The sequence below is a fragment of the Carassius gibelio genome, chromosome B20 (genome assembly GCF_023724105.1).
Source record: "Carassius gibelio isolate Cgi1373 ecotype wild population from Czech Republic chromosome B20, carGib1.2-hapl.c, whole genome shotgun sequence".
Classification (NCBI taxonomy): Eukaryota; Metazoa; Chordata; class Actinopteri; order Cypriniformes; family Cyprinidae; genus Carassius; species Carassius gibelio.
Window position 1 is genome coordinate 13461254 of NC_068415.1, and position 26301 is coordinate 13487554.

General features: G+C 36.7%; 2 protein-coding genes across 3 annotated transcripts in view; one reads left to right on the forward strand and one right to left on the reverse strand.

Annotated features, from left to right (window-relative positions):
- On the reverse strand, positions 1-18368 carry cep135 (centrosomal protein 135). Its single transcript, XM_052585716.1, is given in 28 exon segments — positions 1-98; positions 101-161; positions 486-588; positions 1534-1693; positions 1696-1721; positions 1813-1849; positions 1852-2020; positions 2186-2222; positions 2224-2308; positions 2393-2561; positions 2720-2888; positions 2962-3017; positions 3149-3203; positions 3606-3725; positions 3894-4029; positions 4522-4597; positions 4825-4965; positions 5033-5037; positions 5882-6136; positions 6263-6407; positions 7105-7170; positions 7568-7577; positions 8100-8211; positions 8214-8237; positions 8335-8502; positions 8592-8782; positions 9089-9147; positions 18315-18368. Coding segments are annotated over 28 exon segments (2787 nt in total).
- The window catches only part of cracd (capping protein inhibiting regulator of actin dynamics), a 23785-nt gene continuing 7608 nt past the window's right edge, over positions 10125-26301 (forward strand). Inside the window, exon 1 of one of the 2 annotated variants that reach the window (XM_052586559.1) lies at positions 10125-10346. Coding sequence is in view for 1 of the 2 variants with exons in the window: in XM_052586558.1 (XP_052442518.1) it covers positions 20310-20370 (61 nt within the window). In the remaining variant the exon portion in view is untranslated. Of the gene's footprint in view, positions 10347-20273; positions 20371-26301 lie in introns of those variants that run through there. The other variant, XM_052586558.1, reaches the window with a different exon arrangement.

Below are 26301 nucleotides of genomic sequence, written 5' to 3' on the forward strand. Positions count from 1 at the left end.
TCACTTTTCTGGTATTTTGTCTACGGCGTGCTCTGGTTATTGGAGGATGGAGCGCTCAGAAGAAATGGGCCGGGGACTGAGAGAGGTGCCGAGAGGGAGGAGCTCCGCAGAGAAGAGAAAGATAAGCCCTGTCTTCACATTTCCTGCACAGCTCTCTCCCTACCACAGAAAAACACATCTGACAAAACACACCAAGGTCACAGCAACCACATCCTAAAAAGAAAATTCAAGATTTTAAGTTAATATACTTACTAAAATAGTTGTGTAATTAAAAATTCATTATTTTACCTAACATTTGCCTCATTCATTTATATTCTTATTAGAGTACTGAACCCTTAACTTAGCAACATGCTAATCTCAAACACATTTTTGTTTGGTTATATAGTTAATGTAGATGTAAAATATTTCAAATGGGTCACTTACAATACATTCAATGACGGTTAGGCAGCACACTAGGTTTTTTTAATAAAGTCAAGGTCTAATCTTTCAAAGCGCTTGGTGGCTTTCTGCCTCTTGAGGACGTCCAGTTCTGTCTGTAGCTGAGACAGTTTTCCACGCAGCTGAGATACCTCTCGAGCATGACCAGCCCTACACATAAACACATTTTAAGATCTTAGAAGAAAGGGCAAAAATATTTTTATAACCACTTTGTATTGCTTTTAAACTGTGCTGGAGTGGATTAAGACATCCTCATTTGATTGATGTCAGTTTGTTCCACACGTTACCATCAGTGATCGCCAAGGCAGCTGCACACTTACACTAGTCAGCACTATTGAGAAAATGCTTGTTGTTGGAGAAAAACAAACTTGAATGGACTCTTTATGCACTCTAAAAAGAGGACACAGTCCTCTGTGTTTGCCAATGACAAATGCTTCACACAGTTCTGTGTGTAACAAGTCTCCTAGGAGACAATACATTTTATTTTATTCTATATTCTAATATATATATATATATATATATATATACACACACACACACACACACACACACATTATATATATATCAAAATAAAATTTAAGTTTTTAGTGCATATCTGACCTCATCCCACACTTTCTACATTACAGCCTATGTCAGTAGGGCTGACACTACCAATCATTTTGACAGTTAATCCATAACATTATTGTTGGATTAACCATGTCACAAAGCCAATTTTTCCATTTTGTATTTTAACAAGTATTTTATTATTAAAAACCAAATATAAAATGCATTATGAATACTATACTATGCTATAAATGTAAGGGTTTCGTTTAAAATTGCTTTTTACTTTTGATCATGTGTTAGTGAAAACATGCTCTTCGAATAAATTACATAAAAACTAAATACAGAAAAAATTCATACATAAAATAACTTTGTATTTGACAGTTTTAACACTATTTGTCAAAGCTTTTATTGTATTTTACATCAAATAAATTTTGCTTTGGATGGCATCAAATACACTTAAAAAAAGAACAAATACTTATATACTTTAGAAAGTTAGTGTAACAGTCACAAAATATTTTAAATGGCCTTTTTGTCCACTGTTGTTATACTTACGTTTTGCTGTCAGCAAGAGCCAGGCGGTCCTTCAGCACTTTGAGGTCGGACTCTTTGTCACTGGCACTCAGGTGCGTCTGAAACTCCATCTGTCAATTGGTTGAGAGCAGTGTCTCTAGATTGTGTACCGTCAGCTGCTTGCTGGCCAACTGCTTTTTGCCTCAGAGCGCATATCCTCCAGTTCACTTGTTGAGGTTGACATTCAAAGGTTAGTGTTAGTTACTTGCCTATTTGCTCATTTTCAAACCCTTTTTAAATGTAGTAGGATGACGTGTGCATCTTACTCTCTCCAGCTCCATGCTCTTAGCTGGCAAACGGTGAGCTCTTTGCATGAGTCGAGTTTGACGCACAGTTCTCTGACAGAGGCCAGATCTGCCAGCAGTGAGGCTTTCTCAGCTCGAGTCGCCTGGACCTCCTCTTCCAAACAAGACATTGCCCATGCCAGCAATGACACCTGAGCTTCATATGCTTGCAGAGAGTTCAAGTGCTGAAGGAAAACGGAGGCAATGGAAAACATCCTTTGGTGCAGTGGTTCCCAACCTTGTTCCTGGAGGTCCCCCAACACTGCACATTTTGCATCTCCCCTTTGTCTGGTTTATAATGTTGGGAACCACTGCTTTAGTGTGCTCCTCATGCTCAGAGTCACTCATACCTGCTGTATCTCTCTGTCCAGCAGTGGGACTCTCTCAGAGGTGTCTGCGCTCAGTGTCAGATGAGAGCAGCTCCAGTCTGATAGAGTTGTTTAGCCCCTCAGCCTGCTGCAGCTTAACTGGGTGTGGATGGTCCGGAAACTGAAAATTATGGTAAACAATAATTAGTGGCCACTGTAAACCTGGTTTATTTAATTGAACTGTTTGATGAACATTGGTGTCTTTATTACTTATTTTTTGTGTTATTTTCCCCTCTCTATTTCTCACCTTGGAAGCCATCATGCTTTCTATCCATGCCACTTCTGAGATATACAAGTGAACCCTGAGCTTCAGTTCATCCCTCTCATTCAGAGCTTCCTGCATCTCTGCATGCACCGCCTTGAGAAAGGACCACAAGAATGTGAGCATGTGTGTATGTGAAGTTCACTGGTCATAGATGGTCATTTGAACAGAAGTGGGTTCACCTTTACCATTTAGAAGGGGTGGGAAGGAGAAAAACAAGGGGAAAAAAAGAGGTCTGTTGTGGATGCATGCACCTGGTTTTCTCTGGTCATGGTTGCCAGATCATCCTGTAACCTGCAGTTCTCTCTCAGGGCGACCTCTCTGTCTCGACTGATGGCTGAGAGCTCCTCTTGTGATACTTCCAGCTGTCTACGCAGACTAGTGATTTCCCTCTCTCGACTGCTCAACGTCACCTTCAGCTGACTGAAATACATGACATATGACATTCAAGGCCTTCTATTCTTCCCCAAAAAGACAGAAACATCTCATTACTTACTCCAGAGAGTTCTCCAAGTCTGTGACTGTAAGCCGGACTTCAAATAGAGTTTTCTCCTGTAGAAAAAACAACTTTATAAAAGCAGTACCACAGCAAATTTCTGATTGCAGCAGTTTATCTTCTCTACAAGTATTACAAAGCATTCTGTTTTGGGAACAGGGCTACAATAAGACAGTATCAGCAGTACCTTCCTGTGGATCTCCTCTTGTAGCAGCACCATATTCTCAGTCTTCTGGTCCACGCTGCAACCTCATCCTTCTGAGATGAACAGTGTCTACTCAGATAAGCTACACACAATAAAAAACAGCAATCACAATCTTCTTTCTACTATGTAACGATTTACAACTGTACAGTAAAATGATGTTATGATACCTAAATTACAAATCTCATTAACACAAAATATGGAATTAAACATACATGATAATACATTATCATCAATATATTTATAAAATTATTTAAAAGCATTTCTCAGTTAAGTCATTTTCTCAGTTAGGTAAAACTGTAAGAACAATTAAATAAAGTAAAGTAAAGTAACTTCTGACAAGGCTAATACAGAGAGAGACAGATTCATGAGAGACAGAAGGAAGGAAGAGACAGAAAAGCTAATAATTAAAGATGTGTAATATAAGACACTGTTCTGACACATGCCGATTTTCTCTTCTAGTTTGTCGATCTGTTGGTGAGCTGCTTGCAGTTCATTGGTCTTGACAGATAATCTGTGCTGAACATCTGAGAGAGACTGCTCCATCTGCTCCTGCAGAAGCCTAAATGTGCACAAACACACACACACACACGCCGACACACACACACACACACACACACACACATGAAATATCAAGCAGATTTAGAATTGCTGGCAAGTATTTAAGCACAACCAAGACAGGCAGAAATGTTCATCTACAGGGGTGCTACACACACAAACACACACAGACCTGAGTGCACAGCTCTCAGCTCTCTGCTGTGTGGCCTCTACTGCTGACTGAGCCTTCAGTTCTTTCTCAACAGCAACATGACTCTCCTTCAGCATAGCCACCTGAGCACGCAGACCAGCCCTCTCTCTCTCCAGCTACACACACAGTAATGTTTCATATTATGATTTTTTTTAAACCTAAAACTAACCTCACACATAGGGCAAATTTATAAATAAGCATGTCTTCTGCCCTACGCACAACAAGGCAAAGGGCACTTTAGAGGGTGCATTATACTCATATACATGCACTTTTGTTAAATCCTACATCTAAACATTACTAACCCCAGAAGGTTATTCTCAAAACAAACAATCAAAACCTATATTTATAGCTTTTAGGTTGTTAATATAAGTGTTGTGTTACATATCCAAATGGGTTTAATCCAAGTTTACTTTAACTCAGGCACTGCTTTTCAGTATGCCACTTGGGGATGGAAAAATAAAAATATTTTTAACATCCCTACAAGTACAGTCCCCTTCCTACAGTGCTATCAAGACACCTGGAATTAGCCCATGACTATCCACACATGACAAAACACACTGGTAATGTTTGTGAAACTATAAACAGTGCAAGCTCTGTTAGTGTATTAAAATCTCATTGGTGTTCTCCAGGTCAAGAGTCCTGATCTCCTCATGTTCTCTGTCTGTCAGAGCTGTGCTCTGTGCAACCTGCAAAGTCCGAAAGAAGATTTATCTTGGCAACTCTCCCTTTAACCCCCAGCTATATCACTCAACCTACAAGTGAACTACAGTTTAGAAGTGCTGTGTGGAATTTCAAACGCACAACTCTTAACCACAGAAAACTGCTTGCATATACTTAGCAGCTATTTATGGTATGCTAAAAAAAAAAAAAAAACTCAGTTAGCAAACATACACAACTGCAGAAAAACACTCGCATTGAGTCTGTCTCTAAGTGCGTTTCTCTCAGCAGTAACTCTCTGGAGTTCAGCTTCAGTCTGTTCCCTGTCATCTCTGATCCTGTGCTGGAGTTCAGAGGACTCAAGCTCCCTTTGGACACGTCTCAGCTCCTCTCGAGCCTATATTTAAAACCCACACAGAACTTTAAAGGAAAACAACTAGATGTGTCTTACCTTAAAGGGATACTTCACCTAAAAAAAAATAAAATAAATAATGTGTTCACATACATACACATATATATATATATATATTTATTTATTTATTCAGTTTTCATTGGCTTTTATATTTTGAAAACTTAGCAAATCATTATTTATTTAAAACAAAAGGTATATTTGTAAATAGGAGACTTTATATTTCATCCAGGTGTCCATATGTTAAAGGGATAGTTCAGAGGTGTCAAACTCAGTTCCAGGAGGGGTGCAGCCCTGCAGAGTTTAGGTCCAACCCTGCTCCAACACACACACACACCATGTAGTTTTCAAATAAGCCTGAATGATTAAATTAGCTGGATCAGACATTTTTAATTAGGGTTATATCTAAACTGTGCAGGGCTGTGGCACTCCAGGAACTGAGTTTGACACCCTTGGCATGCTTCACAAAAAAAAAAAAAAAAACCCTGAACATTCTGTAATTGATTACTCCTGTGGTTCCAAACTCGTAAGACCTTTTATCCATCATTGAATCACAAATTTATATATTTTTGATTAAATCCGAGAGCTTTCTGACCCACTATAGACAGCAAGGGTACTACCACATTCAAGGCACAGAAATTTTGTAAGGACATCGATAAAACATGTGACATAAGTGGTACAACAATTTTATGCACTATGAGAAAACTTTCTCTGCACAAAGAAACAAACATAATGACTTTATCCATCGATTTGTGTTACAAAGAAGAATGAAGGTCTTACAGTTTTGGGACCACATGAGGGGGAGTAATTAAAAGATTTTTCATTTTTGAACAGTGCCTTCAACAGTTCAGAAAAAGGGAGAAAAACTATATAATTATGAATGTAATAATTAGTATGCAGTTACAGAAGTAAAGGTCATCTCCAACCTTTTCGTGCCAGCTGCCTCTTCCTCCGGGGCTCCTCCCCCTGCCTGGACTAGGGGTGGGGCTTTTGTCTGTCCTGCCCCTAAGCAGCTGGTATCGCTCCAGCTCCTGTTTGTAGTAATTTCTTTCCTCCTCTAAACTTTTCACAAAGCCATCTAGTCGGGATGGAGACTTCTCCTTGCCACACATCCCATGCCTTGCACGCATCTGCTCCAATTCTAGAATCATCTCCTTATCTGAAACAAGCACAGTACCAAAATCAGGTGAATGACAAACCACATATGCAAACACCACACACACACATAAACAAACACACACACCACTCTACCTGCAAATAAAACACATGCAGTGTTGCATCTCACCAGCCTGTGTCATTGCATCAACTTTATCCTGAAGTCTCTTTTCTTCCAGAAAGTGTATCAGGCTCTCAATCTTGTCATTCTGTTCCTGAAGATCAAGCAGCTGATCCCTCACACAGTCTTTCACGTGATCTCCCTCTGCAATTTCCTGCAACAAATCATTCACTGAATCTCACCCAAATCTCACATATAATTATAATTATAATAGTTATAATTGAATGCATTAGGTGGTGCCGAAGACTATAGAAATACAAAGACAGTTCACTCGAATGGGAGAAACTAATAGTCCCACCTTCTAAATGAAAGAACCAATTGCTGATTGGTAAAGTCATTGCATCACTGCCATAAGAAGCTCTGGTTGCCAAAGAAATTCGAGGCTAGACCAGCCGATGTGCATGTGCAGCCTTATGGCCCGATTTGTTTTCTTTATATTATGGCATTTAGATTCAAAAGAAATGTCTGGTTTCTGAAAAAAAATGGACCTGCTTTTAATTTATAAGTTAATTTTCAGATTAATAGAGATATTTTTATATGTGTGTTAAGATTGTTCACCTGCAAAATGCCTAATTACCACTATATAAACACTCTAAAGGCCAGTAATAAAGAGTAAGATATTTAGGAATAGCTATATAAAGTAGTACTTCCTTATAGTCAGGAATCTTTTAATAGATGTTGTAAAGTATTTACCCAAAGATGATAAACAAAAACATATAAGCTTTATATCCAGAAGCAATACTTAACCTTCCATGTTATGTCAGGCCAGACAGAATAAATGTGCTGTTCTGAACCAGATGGTTAATTTAACAGCTCATTTCACATGCTGCAGTGTGGACCCATGCACATACCCGTCTTAATGTAGCGATGACCTCCTCCAGGTTCTCTAGCTCCTGCTGTTGACATTGAATCTCTTTCTAGAGATAAAAACAGGGCTAGTGTAAGTATCACTGCATAAAGCTCAATATTAAAGTGTTTAAAATCCAAGCTTTAACACACTGAGACCAAAAAATTAACATTAAAATAATTAGTTTACTAAGTATTAAATAGCAATATACAGATTAAAATATGCGAGTATTAAACTTTTGTCAATTTTCACATTTAAGTCAAAATTTAGAAAGCATTTAAGATTTTAAGATGTCTGATGAAGGGCTTGGACCCGAAACGTTACACGTGGTGAGCAATCATTAAAATTGCTAAGGAGCGTTTTCTGGTGTGCGGACTCATTGTTTACCTTTGCAAGAATCCTCTTTAAAGAATTATTAAAATGGCAATAAAAAAAAGGCAAAAAAAAAAAAAATACATTTTGCAAACCTTTACACAACTTCAAGAAGAACTGAGGCTTATTTTATTACTTGAAAGTTGATCAGTCAGTGCAGAAGCGAGCCGACATACAGCGCTTTTGCGCTACAGGCGTCCTGAATTGGAATCCCGCCCCCCTCTCTTCCAATTCGCTTCCTGTCATTACACTCTCCAATTTAAGTAATGGTAAAACGCCATTAAAACATCAAAAGTTGATCTTAAGCATAGACCCAACTGAGTTCACCTTGGCCTCTTGCAGCTCGATGTCAGCAGTCTCTATACACATATACACACACACACACACTTAAATATCAAAAAATTATTTAAATCTTTTTTTAAATATTTATAGCATTTATAAATAATATGAAATGTGTTAGAATCAGTGCTATCAAAAATAAAGCTCGTGCAAATTAATTAAATTACATTGCAATAAAATTGCCTTTTTCTTTTCTTTCCTTAAGAAAGACTTAATCTCTACCCTTCAAATGCATTAATTACAGCACAATTGATTTACCCTGATTCTATTTTGTTTCTTTCCCCACACCTGTCATCCGCCACCTGAGGAAGGTCAGCATTGTAAAGATTGTCTGATTGTGCCTCAGATGAAGGGATGGAGCCACTGGAGGGTGGGAGGAGTTCATCTATCTGCATCCGCTGAATGGGATTGATCGTTTCTTCCCTCCTAATTAAATTAGTCATTGACTATAAATTGCTCTAACTGTAACATAAACAGACACAGATGAATATCATAGCTGCAATGTTAAATAAAATGTACCGACCTGGTGTCTGAACAACAGCGTGCATGTTCTTCTCCTGGAGCTGTAGGATACGCTCTGTCTTAGCTTTGCTGTCCTGCTCAAGAGACTGGACTGTGTGCACATACTGATTATTGAGGAATTTCAGATCTGAAGTTTCATGGTCCAGTTTCCTGATGTATGCTTTCAGCTCTCTTAATGGAAAAGTGTTTTTCATAACCATTCCCTTTAGTTAAATTTTTTTTTGCAACAGGATTTAAGGCATTAAACTCAGTCCATACCCCTGCTGATCCGATCCTTCTCCTCTCTCAGTTTCAACAGCCCAAGGTGCAGTTCATTGTTTTCTCTGACTAGCCGGGCATTTTCAGCTTTATATGGCTCCAGAACAGCATCAACATTTCGACTTTCTTTTTCCGTCTCTCCTGAAGCGAGCTTGGCATTCCTGAGACTCTCTGTGGTGTGGACCAGGTCACTAAGATACAAATAAAAACAGAATGATTATGCTCCTGTCAAATCACGTTTCACATATTACATACATTTATAAAGTGGATGTCATGTTTAATTTTCACGAAGACTATTTCCAGAAACTAGTTAAATAAACATGTTCAGCCATTTTTGCATCTGTTATGATGAACATCTATGTTCTTGGCAGAACTTGTATTTGCTCTATTAGGCCAGTGTGGCAATTGTCACAATCCAAGGATCATGTATTTGTGTTTTTAGATGACAAAAATCTTTATTGGTGTCTAGATCAGAATGAATAATACAGCATTTTCACCTGAAGAGTTTCTCGACCAATAACAGGCTCTCAATGGCTAGTGGCTGTCTGTAGCCCAGCTGAGATTATTAATTATTAAAGGTCAAAGTCTCTCTGCTGTTCGTTGTTTGAGAAACCTCCCCTCCCCGCGGTGAACGGTCTTCCGGTGGCGGTAAAGCTGTTTGAAAATGGCGCCGAGGAGAAGGCTATTTTTTATCATTGAAACTGCGCCATCTAGTGGAGACGGAGTGAAAAGACATATAAAAGTGGTTACAAATATGTGACCCAAAATATGTGACAAGCCAAAAATACATTGTGAGGGTCAAAATTATCGATTTTTATTTCATGCCATTATTCATTTCTAATAATGTCATAAAAAGATATTAAGTAAAGATTGTGTTCCAAAAAATATATTTTGTTAATTTCCTACAGTAAATATAGAAATTTGGACAACTTGGCGATTTTCTCTCTCTCTCTCTCTCTCTCTCTCTCTCTCTACAGGGGCGTCGGACTGGGGGTAAAACAAGTCCCATCAGGGGCCCGGGATCTTGTGCAACGCCCCTGTCTCTCTATATATATTTTGCATGCTCAGTTTCCAAATTTTCAAATAGTTGAATCTCAGTCAAATATTGTCCTATCCTACCATACCATGCATCAATAGAAAGCTTATTTATTCAGTAATCCATTTATTCAATTAAAAAAATTGACCCTTGTGACTGGTTTTGTGATCCAAAGTCACATATTTGCTGTTTAAGAGAATTCAGAACATAATCCCTGTAAGCCTCTAAATAATAAATAATAGAAAATATGAAGCAATAGAAAATCTATTTTTACTGTAATGGCCTATCGAAACAGATGATCGATTTTTTATTATTCAACCTCTAATTCTTCCAGACTGTGGCCTGCATTTAGAGTCTTGTGCAGCATCCATTAAATTAAAAGGGCGTATATTTAGAAACACAAATGTTAGAGCAGAACCCCCTGTTTTTATTCTGTGAACGGCCTCTGCCACACCCTCGTGTTTCACGTGCAGCTGGGTGAGAAGCAGCGCCTCCGCGCGCACTGAATGCATACGGAACTGTCGCGAGGAGGAGGCGAGCACTCGCAGCATCAGCAACACACACATCCACACACACACGCACGCACGCACACATACATACACAAAGAGGTCAGCTCGCGTGCTGCGACTTGAATGGAAGATAATCGAGTGCCGCGAGACACAATAAAGGAAGCATATAGGAACTGATCCTCGTGCCGTGCCATCACATACGCTGGAGAGGTAGGAGACAATCAAACATTTGTTTGAACTCCATAGCTTTGTCGGTGATACTGACCTTGTCATATAGCCCATCTTCCAAAATCCCCCATCCTTCACAGATGTGTGTGCAGCTGGGGAGGCATGAAGATGTCTTGGGCTGCATTTGGCTATGAAATGCATGATATAAGATCTGTCATTGTGTAGAAAACGCCGTCGTTACGTTTGCATCATCACATCTATCTGCACCCCCTCCATATGTTGCCTTTTATTAGCTTATTTATGAATGACAGTCGTTTTGATTAGTTGATGCTGTGGATTTCTTAGATACGTCCTAAGACACTGACTATTTGAATTATGGAGTCGTCAGTCATTCATACATATTGTGCTTATAGGAACTGGTGCAGGCAGTTGATGGTGCCCTGAGCTTTAGTGTCGTTTTCTATCACGATGCATACCTGCCACAATGCATGCTTTTGTGGAAAAAATATGCCGTCGATAGCATTACCCGTTCCTACAAAGGAAGTGATGACTACTTAAGACAAATATACATCACTGATGCGCAGGCGTCAATACTCGTAATACTAAGACTATTTTTAATAGACAGTGTCTGGCCTAATTTGTATTATTTTATCATGACGTAAAGGTGATGTAATGCATAACTGTAAATTGAATTTCAGTTTTGTTTCTTTGTTTGTTTGCTGTCGGGTCCACACTAAACACCCTGGCGCGGTGTCCATGCATGAGCTGTTTATTGCGTATCTAACATTGCTCTTGTTGTAGGCTCACTGGTCAGTAAATACACGGAAACCTTACACTTACTATATAAAGTTAGGATTATTTTTTTCTCAGTTTTATACATAACTTATGAATGGATGGATGGATTTTCAGTAGATGTACCGACATATGATGGTATTCAGCTGTAATTATGTTTTTTTTTTTAAATGAATAAATTGATTAAATGAAATTTAATCAAAGTAATTTCAATCTGAATTTTTTTGGACCACATGCTTTTAAGATGAGGGATGTACTGGTATTCAGATTTATGGGCAAAATTATAAGCTAAGAAGTATTTAAACTATAAAAAAAACGATAAAAAATAAAGTTAATAATAAAACAAACAAAACACTGAAGTGAATTTAGACTTTTTAATGTACAGCAAGAAAATTGATATTCATTCAGATTAGCCAAAGATTACATTTAACCATGTCATTAAGTGCATAAAAAAAAAAACCTCTTGATGAATGTTAGATGAAGGTAGAATGTAAAAAAAAAAAAAAAAAAAAAAAAAAGTGGCGGGAAATGAACATGCACAATTCAGTCCCATATTGAGTAAAGAAAACCTTCTATCAGTGGTTGAAAACCAAAAATTGACTTAGGGACAAAAAACCTAATTGTTTTGCCTCATGAAAATGTAAAGATATTAAATCATAATTTAAATCGAAATGGATTTAAAGGTCATGAATCCTCAATAAAAAAAAAATAATAACATTTGATTTTAATAAAATGGAACATATTATTAAAACACACTGGATTAGCACAGAAAAACAGCGTAAAGAAACCAGAAGAAATGTTCCTTAAATAAACAAAATTTACAGCTAGACACACAAGCTACCTTACTCCTCTTTGAATTTTACATTCTTAGGCCTGCCATTTGAAAGCTATAAATGTCAATTTTTAAGACAGGAAATAGCCTCAGAAGTTTTCACTGCTGACCTCGGTTTGGGGGCACGTTCCTCTTATTCACCCTGGAGATTTGTGCATTCAAGAGGAAACCAGAGAAACTGCTCCCGAGGCTTCCTCCCACTGTAAATAATTCATGAAAAGGCCAATTAATATTAATCCATAAAAAGTACTGCGTCAATACAAGTTGACCAGTGAAGGGGAAAGGCCTTGTGTGTTTGACTGGAGTGTCTGTGCTTTTGTTGGCGTGACAGACGATCCCACAGCATAATCTGAATAAGGTTACACAACTTTAGACAACAGTGGGTGTGCCTTAAACATGCTAGACTTGATAGGATGTTATTTTCCACCACAATATGACCTAATTAAATCCACTTTAACATGCTCACGGATTGGACATGACAGACACTGGCCCCAAAACATTATGTGGTATAACATTGCCCTCTAGTGTAGTACGACACAGATAGACAATACTAATGTACAGTCATCCATTGATCCCTAGAGGAGTTCATATTGCCTTTGGCTTCAGGCATTAAAATAGATGGGCATCGATAGACACTATCAAACAGTGTCTTAATAGGCACTTATAGATTAACATTGCCCTCATATATATAAGGTAACACAATATGCACTTTGGTATCATTAGAAAATTATCTTTCATAGGCAGAGATGTACACTTGAAAACATCACATGAAGTAAAAAGTGTTACATGTGAACTGATATTCACTTCATTCAATACAACTGAATGCATGAAAACAGGCAAATGTTGCCTAGACACTAGAACACACCATTGCTGACATGTAGGTCAGTCAATTAGACAGATCAAGTAGTGTTTCACATGCGGTTGAGGTTAAAAGCTTCAGAGTGCAGTTGGTTTTCTGTCCTTATTAGTGTAAACTACACCGTTTTTGCATATTTAACATGCTTATACTTTTATATTGTTAAGAATTAATCATTGAATTGATCCATTAGGCCTAGATCTATTGGAATAATTTCATAATTAATTATGAATTATCATTTAATAATTAATCTGAAAGAATGTTGCTTTGACTAAGGGTGTGTTTTACACTTGTTGTGCAGGGTCTCTTGGCTCTTTTTGTTCCGGACAAAAAAAAGAAAACAATTAATTTAGACCTAGTTCGTTTTTAACAGAACTTTCCAGATATAAAACAAAAGAGACAAAGGATAAGGTCACAATTTGATTGGACGGCTTTTATGACATGCATTTTGTGGACATTCAAAACAATGCTGTGTGCTGGGCTAAAAATGCACGTATGTGTACTGTACATATGGTGGTATTTTTACCAGCTTATAACTCACAAAGAGCAAAAACAGCAGGAATTCCTCATTGCACTGAGATCTGTGAGGAGAGGAGATCGATGGCTGTTCCAGTGCCTGTACAGAACTGTAATGGTAATCCCTGTGACAAGAAGAAATAGGTATGCTTGAGCATTCTGTACTTCTTAGGGTTGTGTCTTGTGACATCAGCTTGTTTTTGGGTTCATTTAAGTGTCTTTGATCAGTGTTGCATTCACATATCAGTTGAACCGCACCAAAGATTGTTTGGAAATGGAATGAGAACCCCTGAAAAGTCTGCATGTTTTTTGAACACCGGGGTTTACACGTATTCAAATCAACCACACTAATAGATTAATCACTCCAGTTCATTTCAATCAAACCAGATGTACCAAGGGTAAATACAAGACTTGTGTGGGGGACCAGGAGATATGCACATACAAAACTATTGACATAAATCTCCAGTAGCTGAACAGAATCAATACAGACCACTGTTAACAATGACACTGCACAACTTTCTGGACAAAAAGGTTTTGAGTTCTACACACAAGAACGGAGTTAGAAAAACAGATTGACAAAAACAAAAGCCAGCTTTGTCAGATTGTAATGGGTTTTCTGCGATACTCTGTCATGCAGATGGTTTTGTTTTTGTTTGTTCTGAATAAAAATTGAGAGTGTATTTGATAGAGAGACAGGACACAGTTAGGAAATATGTGTCTGTCAGGGAATGCGCTGTAATTACATTACCTGGTTCAACCCAATTCCTCCTCTCATTTTAATCAGCAATAATGTATGCTGTAAGTAAGACATTTTAGCTGCACTATCATACAATAGCTGCTGCAATAATTTCAACATTAAAGCTTCTTTAATTTCACCCAAACCACAATGTCATGTTGTACAGACAATATCTTACCAGATAAAAAAATATAGTTTTGTCAGTATATTTCATTTGTAATTATCGTCTCTTACTGAATAACAGGATTCAGCTTTCTTTCTATATTCTAAACATATATACATCTGAGAAATTATATGAATGTTTTTGCTATTTTTGTCATACTGCTGAAATCATGAAATACTATGCTTAAATACTTATGAAATACCAGTGATGTGTCACATCTTTAAGTGTTTATAGATAGATAGATAGATAGATAGATAGATAGATAGATAGGTGACCACACTGTACTGTCAAGCTGAGAAATGATTAACGTCTGACTGGAAATCACATTTCCAACACATCAATTAAAACTGAGACCATATAGTTGTTCTCGGTGGATTCATATTCTATAGTTCGAGATCACTGGAGGCCATGTGTTTTATTGGAGTGGGCTGATGGTCTTGGCCTGTTGTTCTGCAGATCTTGAAAGGTAATGTTTTGAGATTGAACCTGATTCCTCGATGATTTCCTTCTGTGTCTGTTCTGTGGGAGTTTTTATTAAATGCTGATATTCACTGCCAGAGTGAGTCACTACAGTCTCTGAAGTTTAACACATCTAAGATAGACTCAGCCTTCCAGTGCACGTGATTCTGAATCTCGACACACCATAAAGGTAATGAAGTTATTTTTAGAACGGAAAACTAACAATTGAAAGTAGAAGCGACAGGGTACAATTCCCACTCCGCTGATGCAATAATGACTGTTTCCAAATTAATACTACACATTTCTTCCTGCCCCCATCTATCAGTTCAACCCAAAACTTCTGCTCCAAACTCATACCATTGGTTAAGCCACACACTGACATGTTGGACTAAGAAGGTTTGTCTAGCAAGCTAGTTTGCAAGAAGTTTACTAACAGATGTCTCTCCACATTAAAATAAGACAGGAGAATTGATTCACATCAAGTAAACCGCACACATCAGCTTATCTGATTATTAGGGTCTAAATACTTTTGCAATGCATTGCATGTTCATAGTCTATTAGTAAATATAGTTTATCATATTAACAATGAGTAAACATGCCTGCCAGTAGTACTGAGGACAGCAGAAATGAAATTTGTAACCGTTTATGCTAAGTGTTCTTGTCCTTTGAGAGGGCATTTATTCTATAAGATCTTTAATTAATTTCCAGTAACAAGGGACATTTACATAAGTAATACTGAACAGTGAATTTCGACTGGGAACAACACGAGGGGCAGGCAAGGTGTGAAATTTCATATAACTCCTCCCCGAACTTCCCACTGCCCTGTATCTTGCCCTCTCATCAGCTGTAGATCACCCGCTATGTATTTTTCTCATACACAGCAGGATTTTGAATTGCGGACAGGTCCAGTTATTTAGCATAACAAATATTTCATGAGCAATTCTCTAAGATTGCATCTTTGATCTTCGATTTCGGGCATTTGTTAACTTGCCGATTTTGCTAAACTTAAAATCGGTGCTAAAATGAACTAGGCATAACTTGTAAAAACAGTAAAGGATTACTCCAAAATGAATTAGCATTGTTGAATGAACAGGTTAAGTGAATGATTAATACAAACTTAGTCACCTATTGGGACAGAAAGATTCACCTAACCTTTAACCTAACCCCACTACTGATGCAAAGTCAGTCTGGATCATCAAACGGAATAATACAAACTGTGAAAAGTCCCTGTTTATATCCATTTTTAGAAGCACCTCTAGACCAGTCAGATTTTGAGAACCAGAACTAACTTGATTATAATTAAGCAGGTCCTACTTCGTATTAAGTACCTTTCAATACTGTTTTAACACTGAAATTAATAATTTGATAAAATGCACTTATTGCATGTAACTACATTTATAATTAATTTCTCTAACCCATAACCCACTCCTAGACCTAACCCTACCATAAAAACTTACCTGTATCCCACTTTACAGAGATACTTCACCCAAATCAGTATTGTCCTGAATGTGTGTTGAAGACTGACAGTAAAGTTGATATTTTTGTGGGGGGGTTTTGCACACGAAAACTATTCTTGTAGCTTAATACAATTAAGGTTAAACCAGTGATATCACATTGACTATTATAACAATGTTCTTACTAACGTTTTGGGCCTTAAATGTGGTAGTTACGTTGCTGTCAACGCAGGATCAGAAAGATCTTGAATTTGATCAAAAATATCTTAATTTGTGTTCCAAAGATGAACCAAGGTCGCATGGGTTTGGAATGACATGAGGGTGAGTAATTAATGACAGAATTATCTTTTGACACAAGTAGGCTACTTAGGAAAGACACATAATATAAACTAGGACCATTTCTTTATGCAGACCAAACTAAAATGGATTTACTACTTTTTTTATATAATACTATAATGTAATGACATGCATTATGTAAAGCTTCTTTTGTATTTGATGTTGATTTAACTTTAGAAGTAACAGCCATGTTCTGATTGAGAATGTTATTTAAGTAATAGATTCAACTGAAATGCATGATGTGCCATGTTTCATATGGTTATAAAATAAGCATGTCTACTTCAAATTGCTCCTTAAGGGGTTAGTTCACCCCCACCCCTCAAATTGCTCATAAATTACTCAACCTCATGTCATCCTAGCTGTGTATGACTTTCTTCTTTCAGACGAATTCCATCAGAGTTATTTTAAAAATTGTCTTTGATCTTTCATGCTGTTTAATGGCACTCGGGTGTTGCAGTGCATCAGTCCAAAATAAGCTAAATAAAAAGCGCCCCATCCATAAAAAAAAATGCCTCACATGGCTTTAACCTTTTCAGTGGGGGGTTAAAAATATTCTAGCGGTTCCCCCAGAGTGAGTTTTTTTAAGGCGACCGTTATTTTAGAATTCTCCTTACTGTATGCATGGCGATGCATCAGACTTGTCACATGACACCCTGTGTCTACGATAACACTGCATGACAGATGGATCGCTTTTATTTAGTTTATCCTTTTTTATTTAAAATATTCACAAACTTGCATACCATGTCATCAACAATCTGATATTCCGATTCATAAATATGTGTAAATTAGTGTGTTTTATCATTTAAAACCCTTTCTTAATGATCTTGATCATGATCTGTAATTTGAGATGGGCGCCACCATGTTTGTTTTTGTGCTGCAGTGCGGAGTCCTGTCGGTCAGATTTACAGCACCTACAAAAACACATCAATTCGCTACAGGAGGACTTTGTTCACCACTAAGAGACATTTTTTTTTTGGATGGGTGCTTTTTATTTAACTTCTTTTGGACTGATGCACTGCAACACCTGCCAAGTTCCATTAAACAGCTTGAAAGATTAGAGACAATTTTTTATATAACTCAGACTGGATTCGTCTGAAAGAAGAAAGTCATATGCACCTAGGATGACTTGAGGGTGAGTAATTTATGGAGTAATTTTCATTTTTGGGCGAACTAAGACTTTAATTATAGTTGATTTGTGACACTGGAGACAGGTAGCAGTTTCTGCCACTATTGATCACCACATGTCTTTATTCAGTTAATGGAGGCCCTTGTTCTTCGAAATTGTTTCAACACAATACCCACACGCATTCTCACATACGCTGACAAACAAGCTTACAGTCACAGTCTTTGTGAGTGCTGGCCAGTTTGAAATGATCAATGCATGTCTGTTCTTGCTGCCCCTGGTAAGCTGGTCAATGAACAAAGTGTCATTCTGTGAGCAGCAACAGAGACAGCAGTATGAACCTCACCATCATCACCCACTTTCTCGTCTCTCAGACACATTCTAGGATTGTTTTCAGTCACATAAACACATCTCGGGCATAGGCCACTAAGCTCTCACATGCAAACAAAAATTCCACAAGGAACAAACAAAAAATATATTGTGAGAGTTTTATGGTGGTCTGAATATGCATACCATGATTTTTCACACTATTCCATAATGGAGATGTTTGTGAATTTATCATTCATCACAGATATATTAGACCTCATGTTCGCTCTACAACACACACAGCTATAAGCATTCTTGAGTTCTCTGTGCACCTGTGCAATGTGACACCTGACTCTAGGTAATGGCGTAGCTCCACAGTAACAGCAGGCAAGTGGAACAGCCACACATTCATAGACGCATTCATTCTAGCCTCTTACCCAGATAAATCGACAACCAGGTAAGCCTTTATTCTTGCGTACACCTTCGACCATATATGCGAAAAAGTGTTGTTTTTTTGCGTAATGCATGTGGCATGATAGCGTTAAACACAATAAGCCTCTGTTCATGAAACTGCCATTATTGCTTGCCAGCCTCACATCCTCAAAGGCTCATTGTGTCTGTCTTACTGTATGCATTGTAATGAAAATAAATATATGCACATTCAATGATAACAGTGTGTTAGAACCAAGGCCCATAGCTTTTTGTTTATTTTGGTGTAATATATAATACATGCGTATAAATGTGAGCTTTTTGTGTATAACTTTTTAAATACAATTTTATTTTAATAGTTAGTGGCCAAGTTCATGAAATGCACCATATACATGTATCACATGATTACTCAAATTCTTGCCATTAATTATTAATTATATATATATATTTTTCCTTTTATCTTTATATTTGGTATTTAAAACTGATTTTTTTTAAAGAAAAATCCTTTTTTCACCAAGGAGGCATTTGTATTGATCAAACGGACAGTAAAAACATTTATAATGTTGAAAGATTTCAAACAAATGCTATTCTTCTGAACTTTCTGTTTATTAAAGTATCTTCAAAAATGGTATCACATGTAAGTAACAACTGTTTTCAACATCATTAATAATAATAAATGTCAAAGCAAATCATCATATTAGAATGATTTCTGAAGGTTTGTGTTTCAGTAAAGACTGTAGTAATTCAGCTAAGCTAACACAATAAATTAAATTCATATTAAAATAGACAACAGTTTTAAATTGTAATAATTTTTCCCAATATTACTGTTTTTGATTAAATAAATGCCACCTTGATGAACATAATAGACTTATTTCAAAAACATTACTAAACTAATAATTTAGACCAAAAGGAAATTCTACCTTCTACCTTTATGCATTACAGAATCATGGTTTTTCAAGCCTAGACTAGCACCTTGCAGATTCACACAACCAACCTTCTGCAGGGTTTTTTTTTTCAATCCTAGATAAATGACTTGGAAAAAGAGAGAATGGCTGACTAAAGAGCTTGCTCATGTCTGTGACTGCAGACTGAGTACAGAGTCAAAGTAGTTGCATAAAATGTCTATTGCGGATCAGGAGGCTACTGAAGTGGTGTAATGGTAATGTAGTGTTTCAAATCATTATTTGCCATATTATATACTTAATATATATGTTATATTATAAGGGCGACTGGAACTCGTTGTCACTTGGGGAAGTTGTCACATTGGCCACGCTGTATTTCTCATTAACTAGGTTTTTACAATTACTAAAGCTTGTTTGTTTTGTTGGATTCAAACTATTCAATCTAAAAAATGTTGAACTATGTTTTAGACATTTTTATACTGTATTCAGAAATGATATGTTGGGGCAAGTTTTTTTTTAAATGTTATAATATATAAATATATACTAAAATATTTTACATTAATAAAATGATAGCTACATACATTTTACATATATAAAATTTCGGAATGTGACAACTTTACCCACAAAGCACGGCTATATGTTTTTCTTGGGTAATATTTTTCAAGGTGGGTATACAGAAATTGACTTTAAATCAACTTACAATTAAGTAAAAAGTGTGACAACTAGCCCCGGTTCCTACTTGTATTACTGTAAGCTACACAGGGTTCGGTTTATGAGAGTAATGTTTGGATCAGAATTGCCTGGTTCACATTGCTGGAGTCAATCTTTGAAACGCAACCCTGATACCACTGAGGTCTTATGGGCTATTGTTGAAATATCTGTGTTCATCTGATCTCCATAGCCATCATTCATCCACAACCAACACAATTAGATTTATTAGCCTTCATACTTCATTAAAGACTTTTAAGATATGGCATGCTATTATTACTATATTTAATAGAGCTCTATAAGCTGTGATTCAATGGTTTTGTTATATTTTTCCCTAAAGCACCAAGGAGCAGCAACAGAGCTTTGTAAATCAAGGTGCAGAAGGTTGAATCCATGTTCCCTAAGGTTTTCCTTCAGTGGTGTGCAGCTCTTTCCAGCTGCGCGGCTAAACTAGGTAAAAGTGTGCTTTTGTGCTCAGTAAGCACAGGCAGCAAGCTTTGCTATGCACTGTGCAGTCAGCCATCCCATTTTGCTTCAGTGATTTCTAGCTGTTCCTTCAAGCCGTTCCATTGTAAGTGAAGCTAGCTTGCTATCATAATAATATTACGGCCCTCCGTGCAAAACAAGAACATTTCACCCCTGATACTTAATGGATTACATGTGATTTGCTTAATGTACAGGCATTACTGACAGCTTCAAGTCCTGTTTTGTATTTAGGCTATAATCACAGCTATATAGCCTGTCTTTATTTAAAAATGCCTGCTCTGATCTTTATTTTATATTATCTGAAGCAGCTCTGCTAAGCCTTTCATTCTGTGTAGATGAGATTTTACATCAGAACCACCCTAAATGTTGCTGTTGTCATAGCAATAACCACACATGTTGTGTTCTATCAGCTCTACATGAGAATCAACACAGAAGGCAACATTATGCTAAAAAATTAGCATGAACAATGTTGTAAAATTGTGATTCCTGTGTAAATGCATTTATGTTGCCTCTAGGCCACAAAGCAAACAATGTATATTATGTTTCAAATACTCTATGTCTCTTCTGTGGAAAGATTTGCTTAATTATTGCAAATTCTTTGAAATTACCATCTTGAAAGTCTCCATTCAGGCAAGGTTTTCTTCGTAAAGCTATATCAAAAACTTTATTTACACCACTGTTCAAATACTTGTTTTTTTTTTTTTAAAGAAATTGCTTTCGAAACATGAAATCTCTCGCCAAGGCTGCATTTATTTGATCCAGTATACAGAAAAAATACTATATATTTTTACAATTTAAATAACTGTTAAATATTTGAATATATAATTTATCCTTGTGATGGCAAGGCTGAATTTTTCATTACTCACATGATCCTTCAGAAATAATTCTAATATGCTGATTTTGTGCTGATTTACTTTCACTTTTGATCAATTTAATGCATAATAACCCCCCCCTCATATCATTATTTTGTCTGGAGCTTCTATTATGCTCACATGACTTGACAAACACGCACACAGTTTTGACCATGTGCACACTTGTGTCGCAGTCTCAGATGCATGTGCACAAACACATCTGGACCAAAATTTAAAAACAGACAAGCTTTTTTTTTTTGTCACAGCTGAGACTGCTCAGACAGACAGACTTTCAGAATGACCCTGTGAGCCGTTTAATGACACTGTCTTCTCATACAAAGAGAAACAACGCAATTCCACATAAGGATGATGTAAGACTGTAATCATTTACAGTTTGCTGTGTTTAACAGTTTTTTTTTCAAAAGGTTTTTGTTTGCCAAAAGGAAAGCAGGTTTTGAGGGAATTTGTTTTGATAACCAACGACATTTTGAAATCTTGGCATTTTGTGTCCTGGCATTCTGAATGAACACATGTAAAAATCAGGGCAGCAATATGGAACAATAAAACCTCAGTTGGGGAACTTTAGTGCTTAATTAAGACTGACTAATCAAAATGATAATATGCATGAGAATTTGAATGGATTCTGTGGTAATCTGTTAACAAAACAATTCACATTTTTGCTTAATATGCTGTTTTGCAGCAAATTGTATGGGGGTTCCATTAACATCAGATGGTAGAAAAAGTGCTTCTTTAGCCATTCATTTTGACTGCTGAGCAAGCACATATCTGATGTGATAATGCACTCTACTGTACCTATATGTAATATAATGTATATTTTTTTTATTTCAGTTCAGTCATTTTAGTTCTTCACCTCAAACTAATTTCAGTAAATTGCCAAAAATGCAATTTTAATTTGACTTTTTTTTTTTACATTTTCATTTACATTTATACACAGTTTTAAATTTTACTTTTAGTGAACAATAACAATGCCACAACCTACTGTAAAAAGACAATAAATTATGATTGTCTGTATGGAGACACTAGTAAAATACATTTATTTTATACTAAGTATAGTATATATGACATATCGCTCAAGACTTACTTGTAGAAAATGTATAACTAACCTTTATTTAGAGTATTTTTAAATATTAAACCTAAAATGTCCTTAATTGTTACTATTGATGAGTATCAAGATCTTTGAATAATATCGGTCTTCAAATGCAAGATATTTATAGTCTACCTAAAGTGTACTTGCAATAGTTTAGTTGGACTTCAGCACTACTTCTGCAAGTAAAGTGCACTAACCTTTTTTTAGCACATGACTTTCTTTTCTATCTATATTAGAACTGTATATAAATTAGAACATTAACACATTGTTCATAAAGTCAGCTGATCATTATAAAAAAACAGAAGCAAGGTTGACAGGAGGGTTGTCTTATGCTATCCTGAAGGGATTTATTTTGCAGTACTGACCAGATGATTGTATTAGCCCATTTGTAGGGTACTGAAGAAAAAAAAAATTAATAAAATGGATATTGAATATTTACATGGCAGGCATTACAGATAGATATGACATTATATAACACAGCTAAAGAAGAGAAGTCAGGTACACAGGGTTTTTATAGATCATGGCAGCAATACATTATTAATTTATAACAAAAAAGCATTTTAACTGTGCACATAACTTAGACGCAGTCCTCTTAATATAGGTTGTAATATGCATACAACATGAGGAATTTCATTCTTCAGTTCTTAGCAAATTCCCTCTGAGAAAAGACAAAGAGATTGCAAACAAGCGATTGCAAAAAATTTACCTGGGAATAAAAGCATACTAGACTGTATACAAGCACAAAAAGACTATGATAATAATAAAAAACAGAGGTTAAGCATTTGAAAAAAGGGCCCAGAAGCACCAAGGAAAAGCAATCATCTCCTTCCATTTTCTTTTCAGACTTGCACACACAAACCAGACACATCAGTGAGGAAAATACCTCTGTGTTCACAGTTGTCCCGCCTCTACCCCTGCTGCAGACAAAGCCCGTCGTAACCATGGCGACGGACAGTAAGGAGGCTAAGTTTGATGCGTGTGTAGAGGTAACAGTATCTGAAGGCCCAGGTAAACAAAAACAGAGTGAGGATCTTTGCAAATGGCCTGCGCTTAAAGTGACAGTAACTAAATGCCTCAAAACATCAGTGCTGTCTCTTTAAGAACTGTGTGGTGTGGGCACAAAAACTAAAGAATTGTGTGCTGTGTCTGCATGAAGTTGTTTTCCATGCCATTACAGTGAAAGAGGATGGGAAGACTTCAAGCTTCAAAAAGGATGCAAAACCACCACAAAAGTGGTTCATTTGATTTGTGTGAGATACTTCAAAACTTGAGCCAGATTTGGACTAGAGCTTTCAAAACATTGCTAATTCACTTACAATGCAGTAAGAGTTGAATGCCAAAATTTTCCATCTTAAACTTTGATCTGTTGGCTTCAGAAGTCACATGAACCACTATTATGGTGCTTTTATTCACTTTTTGTCCCCGGTCCTTATTCACTGAAACTGCATGCAGCGGAGTGACCATCACATTCTCCAAAATGTCTCCTTTTTGTTCCTGGGAACAATGAGAGTGGTACAGATTTGAAACGACGTGAGACTGAGTAAATGATTTTCATTTCTGTGTGAATTATTCCTTTAAATATGAATTAATCATGTATTATTGTTGCTGTCCAGGGTTTACACACCTTTTCGAGTGAACCTTGTGCGCTCAAACTTTATAACCTCATCTAACTTATTAACATAAATATTTCTCACGTGTGACTTAATTCATGCTTCCTCAGTACAGTTGAAGTGTGGCATGCTTTAGTTTGAGCTTGTTTCTTAATGTTGTTACAGATGTAGATCCATGTGTTGGGCAATCAAGGACACTGCTGACAAAAGGAACAGTGCCAGTTATGCTGTTATGATAAATATATAAATGAATCATGTACTAATACTGACATTTGGAGTGTGAGGGAAACAGTCTGGTTCAGTTGGGACAAAAAAAAATCAAGTTACTTGCTTTGCTGTGCCAAATGAGGAACATTGTACGACAAGAGTGCAAGGAGCAAGGTTGAGTATTGTTATGTTGTCAAGTGGGACGGGTGTGTGTTTTAACTTTTGTAAAGAAGTGAAGGGAACAGACAGGTCTGAGTGAAATTATTTAGCAATACTGACACTCATAGGAGCAGGTAGGCTGTGGTTGAGTGTATAGTGGTTGTAGTATGAAGGAGTACAAGGGAGACACACTGAGGGCTGTTTCTCTGGCTGAGTGGTGTCCACTCACATCATATGCCTCAGTGATTGAGGATGCCTGCAGCACTGCATTGTGGGGCAGAGAAATGGAGTAATAGCAGCTGGGAACAGACTGTAACATGGACATGGCTTTGAGAGGGAAATGACGAGACAAAATATGAGAAATCATAAAATCATAGTCATATACGCTCGTAAACGGTACACCCTGGAACAGCAATAACTTCAGGAACTCGCATCAGAACAACAACAGAAGCAGTCACTGACGCCAGGTACCAAATATGTCTTACTTTCCTTATTATTGCGCCATTGTGTTTTGAGCAGCAACACTTACTTACTGTGTAACTCCACACTACTTTCCACTTTTAGCCTGTAACAGATCCACACTGATCTCTTGCTGTTAGTATTTATCTACTCTGAGGTGTAGAGTGGCCCTGTCACCCCAGCCAGTTCACTCGGAGCTCCTACAACAGAGAGTCAGTCACACACAGTCTTGAACCTTCATACACACAAACATCTATAAAAACAGAAAATACAGAGATGTTTTGCTTTTGGCTGGTGGTGTGCTTATGGTGTACTTATAATACCTTCAGAGGGACCAGAAAAGAACTTGCAGGCTTGCATGCGTATTCACACATACGCATTTTATAATGTTACAGAAGATTTCTATTAAACTTTCCTATTCATAAAAAAAAAAAAAAAAAAAAACATAAGTACCACAACGTTTTCACCATTTAATAAAAGAACTGTTTCTTGAGAACCAAATTAGGACATTAGAATGATTTCTGAATAATCATGTGAAAATTCATCTTTGTCATCAGAATAAATTGTATTTTATAGATTATTTAGAGTTATTAAAAATTGCAATAATGTATCACAATACTGCTGTTTTTAATGAATCTTTGATTAAATAAAAACAAAGTCCTGGTGAGACTTCTTTCAAAAACATAAAAAAATCTTACAGGCCACAAATTATTGATCAGTAGTGTATATAGTTAATATTTTATTTGACATGTTCTATATGTAATTTTATTTGTAAACGTGTTTTTGAGCTACTCTTATCTCCATAGTTTTTTATGATTCCTAATAACCTTATAGTCTCAGGAAGTGGAGCCTCTCCACAGCACTCTTTACAAACCAAAGGTCCCTTGCCTTATCATTGGTTTAATGCCGTTACATGGGAACCGTATGTTTCAGTCAAGCCAGAGACACTTTGCAACTGCAGATTTCCACTTTAATTGGTAGGTTGAGATTTCTATAAATGTTTCCTTTACGATAGTTTTGGATTGTTATTTTATACATATTAGGAATTTGTTTTTAAAATTGGTGTTTGATTGTTGGTCACGAAGCTCAGATTATATCCACAGTGTGCATGTTATCAGAAGTAACTGAAGGGAAAGAAAGAAGCTTGTTTAGCATTAAGTAAAACCTACAAATTATTTGTGTACCACCTTCCACAATACATATCCATCCAAGCACTTTTTAAAAACCTCCAGTGAAGCTGGAATTATAGAGTAGATTTAGAGGAACCTACGACATCCCCCTGTGATACTAAAATCTTCACAATATACAAGATGCACAGTTGTTTATTTGTGTAGACTGAAGTATTATTTGAGTCATCTATCATCCATGATTGCTCATGTGGATTACAGGGCTCACATTGACATTAAAATGTGTGAGAGGAGTAAAGTTGATGTATAGTATGTAGCTTGAACAACCAGATGCATAAAAATTTGTTCAAGTCACATCTCGTACACATTTAAGTGGCT